The sequence below is a fragment of the Lolium perenne genome, chromosome 2 (assembly GCF_019359855.2).
Source record: "Lolium perenne isolate Kyuss_39 chromosome 2, Kyuss_2.0, whole genome shotgun sequence".
In the NCBI taxonomy this organism is placed as follows: Eukaryota; Viridiplantae; Streptophyta; class Magnoliopsida; order Poales; family Poaceae; genus Lolium; species Lolium perenne.
In genome coordinates this window covers 234569425-234574072 of record NC_067245.2, presented here as the reverse complement: position 1 = coordinate 234574072, position 4648 = coordinate 234569425, and the positions used below count along the sequence as shown (strand labels likewise).

General features: G+C 50.2%; 1 protein-coding gene across 1 annotated transcript; it reads right to left on the bottom strand.

The window, feature by feature from the left end:
• Positions 1–3997: 3997 nt before the first annotated feature.
• Positions 3998–4648, bottom strand: LOC127329226 (NAC domain-containing protein 18-like). Its single transcript, XM_051355760.1, has one exon. The coding sequence runs from the start codon at positions 4646–4648 to the stop codon at positions 3998–4000; it is 651 nt and encodes a 216-aa protein (XP_051211720.1).

Below are 4648 nucleotides of genomic sequence, written 5' to 3'. Positions count from 1 at the left end.
GGAGAACGAGCTGAGGACGCGAGGAATCCGTCCAGGTACGGAGGGATGGGACCCAAGGGCCAAAAGCTGGTGGTACGGGCATGGGGGAATGCTAGACCCGGAGACAGGGGCGTGTGTTCACAAGAACAAAACGTTTAAACCCACCAAGTCCTTATTGACGCAATGAGGGATGCTCAACTGGGGAAGATCAAATTCAACAGAGAGAACAACGCGCTGACAAAAGCCCTCGGGAAACCTGAACACGGAGGACGTGTACGAGGCATGGGGAACATTCCGTGGAAAATAGGGTTCTCCCAGAACGATGACCCGTACGGTTACAAAAGCCGTAAGAGAAAGATGGATCGGGATGCAGATGTTATGGCGCGGTTGGTATCGGAATTCGATACGATGAAGAAAACCGTGAGTATACTAGTACAAGAAAGATCGGCAGCTGGGGCGCATGAAGATCATCCAGCGGATCTCGGAAGCCAGCCGCGGATGAGAAGCAGCGTGGCTTCCACGGAGAACCCGCCGGCTACTGATAATGCAACGGCGGTCGATATTACTGCACCGGAGCCTCCTCGCTACCCCGTGGACGATGTAAAGGAGATGAAAGAATGTCATCTGCATTATCCAATTGGGAACATGTCCACGAAGGTAGCCATCGGCAGTGCTTTACCATGTGAGCCTGGAGCACTCCACCACAACAACCCCATTCCAGATGGCTATGCTCGTGTCACGGTGGAGGAAATAGTCCCAGGGTTTGAGGAACTGGAGATTGACATTACTACACCCGAAGGGGAGAGAAGACTTGGAGGTGTCAAGCGCCAGTTCATTCTATGGAAAAAGAAGTTTATCAAGTTTCCAGACGAGGCGCCAAGGCAAACAAGTCCACCCCCCTCCGGTGGTGGTGGCGGTGGCGGCGGCGGTGGTGGTGGTGGTTCACCTACACCTCCTTCACGTCAGCCGACGCCGCCCCCCAATTCACCTCTGGCGGGTAAGCAGACGCCGCCCCCCAGTCCTCGTCCGGCGGGTGATCAGACGCCGCCCCCCAATCCACCTCCGGCGAAGAAGCAGAAGCAGTCCTGGGTTATTAACCCGGAGCCTTATGTACCTAGAACCACAAAGATACCAGAGCCATCACTGAAGCCTCTCATCCCGAGGCCTTGGGAACTTAGTGTAGAGGAAAATGCAGCGGTCGTGGCTGCTCAGCATGAGAAATGGAAGGAGGACTGCAAGAAGAAAAGAGAGTGCGAGCCCAAGCCAGTATTTTCTGACAAGCAAAAGCAGTGGGCTAAGTCATTTTTGAACACACCGTCCCAAGCCGCGAAGAATCTGCCTGACGACTATGCACGTGAACTTCGTAGGCAAGCACTCATGTTCAAGAGGAACAAAGAGTTGGCGGAGAAGACGGAGAAGAAAGCCTTGGAGGAGGCCGAGAAAAAATTAGAAAGTATAAAAGGGGGGAAAGAAGTTGCCCAGCTCGGGGAACAAAGTAAACAATCGATCGCCCCGCTCATATTGCAAGCCGCCGGTCCGGATGCCCCCGATATCATAGCAGCTGCGGCAGCACATGGATTGACTATAACGAGTGCCAGAGAACAAGCGGCCAACTTAGGTATCACTCTTCGTGCACTGTTAGGTCTTGATGAGGCGCCAATGAAGGACGTAGTATTTACATATGTGCCGAATGGGCCTCTCGTCGAGCCTGCGCAGGAAGAGGATCTACCTCGACAAATGACAGGTCTGCTAAATTGGTATAAGGGTTACATAAAACTTAAAAACGCCAAAGACTATATTTACGCGGAAGTTAGACATGAGCATCACTTCAAACATTACTATATAACAATTCATCGGAGTGAATTGTTCCAGCTGTTCAATCTGCGCGAGCTCGACAAATCTATCATCAGTTGCTACGTTCTGTAAGTGATTTATTAATTTCTACCGCATCTCGTTCATTGCCTGCACTATATATATATATATATATATATATATATATATATATATATATTGTCCTAACTATCTTGTTGTGTACGCTATTATGCAGAATGAAGAAGCGGGAAATGCGAATAAGGAGCATCCATGATGTTGGGTTCATTGACCCACACATCGTTAATTCATATGTGTTAGAACACCACCCCGCCGACGTGGAGGAAGACCTGTGGCGGTTTCTTAGAAAACAGGAACTCAAAAGTGATATTCTATTTCCTTACCATTTTGGGTGAGTGTTTCTGTCTTGAGCACATTCTCTTTTGTTTACTCCATGCATGGTATGTGGCTAATCGATGAGTTATGCATGACTGTGCGTGTATCGTGTCCGCAGGTTCCACTGGATTCTGCTAGTAATTCAATTTCACACCTCCACAGTTCTCGTCCACGACTCTCTGAATATGGATCCGGCGCTTTGGGCCGACATGAGAAAAATGATTCAAAAGTAATTATTTTCATTCATTTGCGCTCTATATCGATCGGCCTATTTCGTTCATTTCCTAATATCAAGTAATAACTAATTAATAACTCTCTTGTTCATTTAATTTTCTTTGCCTCGTAGGGTTTGGAGACGGTTCGTAGATGAAAAAGTCGGTGAATTCAAAAAAGAGCTACAATTTAAAAGGGCAGTGTCTGGGACTGGGGATATTCAGCCACCGGGGACCAATATATGTGGATACTATGTTTGTGAGAGGATCCGGAGATACACCACTGAGCGGCAGCCGTCTGAGAACAACATCAAGAGGAATAACCTCCGGAAGACGCTTAGTCCAGAAGCTCGCTTCCGACCACTTCAAGAGGAACTAGTTGGATGGTTCGCGAGGGAAGTCATCGATCCTAGAGGAGAACACTATGTAGAGGACGTAGAACTTCATATGCACTAAATTATGTATGGAAACTGCTTGTTCAAAATTGTATATGGTCATCCGATATTGAATATATATTGTATATTCCTCTTGAATTCTTTTTGGTTCTAATTTCAAATTTGTTTGAAATTGTACATTCATATGCATGTATGTAGTACCGTAGAATATGTGAAACTCCTTCAAAATTAAAACCCAAAAGAAATAAAACAATACAAATTAAAAAGAAACCAGGTTTAGGGGGGGGGGGGGGGCTAAAACCCTAAACCTGCGGCGGCCTTTAGTCGCGGTTGGCCAGGAGAACCGCGACTAAAGGTCCTCCGCCCCGACGGACTGCTGGCGGCCACGTGGACATGCCTTTAGTCGCGGTTCGTAAGGAACCGCGACTAAAGGGGGGCCTTTAGTCGCGCTTAATTGGTCGCAGTTGCGCAACCGCGACCAATGGCAGTTGCGAACCGCGACCGAAGCCCTTTTTTCTACCGGTGCTAGAAGTGAAATGGATGTAGATTAAGTAGTATGCAACTGCACAACAAAGATAATCAAGTAACTTCGTGATGAAAATCAGTCGACTGATTCAAAGAAAAAAGAGTCAAATGAGTAAAATAAATAAATTAGTAGACAAAGGTAAGGCAACACCGTAAAATATAACATTATTTCCTCTTCTCTTCACATAAGACGAATACTTTTATCTTTTGCACGATTTTAGCAGATTCATCAGTCACTTGTTGCACAGAATTACCGAAGTTTTTTATAACCAAACAGGGACAGTAATGTTCTATCTATGGTTCCACAACTTCCAAGCGAATGTTTCTGCAGGGTTCGAGATGAATCACGTACGAGTATGTATAACGACAGATGAGCCACACAGAAAGAAGGAAAATTACGATTCGGACGTTCGGGTCGTATTTGTTCAAAGAATGCAGCAAGAACCCAAGAAAATTCTCTGCAAAAACATTTACAGCGAGAACAATTAATTCCACAGTTCTACTGTACTAGTTTCTGCAATCGTGACAGTTACGGCGAGACACGAACCGACCTACAAAATCGAGCCCATTTCCGTGGGCGCGTCTCAAGCTAGCCTCAACAAAATCGAGGTCGGAATGTGTTTGTTCAGAGAATGCAACACGAATCGAAGAGAAATTATCTGCAATCGTGCTTCTCAAGTCTCAACAGAACCGAGCGCGCTTCGTGGGCAGCTCCTCGCCGGAGTAGCCACCTTCCTCGTCCGCGCTGGCGCTGGGGTAGTTGGAACCCGTGCTCTCGTCGTCGCTGGAGCGGGCAGACGGCGGAGGGACCGCGGGCTTGGTGAAGACCTTGCGGACCACGCAGTCCAAGTTCGCCTCGGGCCCCAGCCGCGCGCCGCGGAAGGCGGCGGCGCCCTTGTTGAGCCGGAACTCCGTCATGAGCCACGGCGACGACACCCACACCCCGGTGCCGCTGCCGCCGCCGCCGCCCTGCCAGATGGCGCTGTACCTGAACCTGCGTCGGAAGGCGACCGCCTCGCCCACGCCGTACGCCTTCTCGACGCCGTAGGGGAACCAGCGGCCGCCGGGCGCCGGGACCGTGGCCCGCGGGGCGGCGGGGGCGGGACGGGCGCCGAAGAAGTAGCACCACACCTCCCCGTGGTCCCTGCGGTGGTTGCGGCTGAAGGGGAGCGCGTCGGGGGTCGTGGCGAAGACGTCGACGCCCTCCGCCACCATGCCCGGGACGACGTAGCCGCCGAGCGCCTTGGGGACGAGGTAGTGCTCGATGAGGTCCCGGCCCTTGGGCCTGAACACGTAGCCCGATGGCAGGTTCGGCACGGGCGGCGGCGCCAT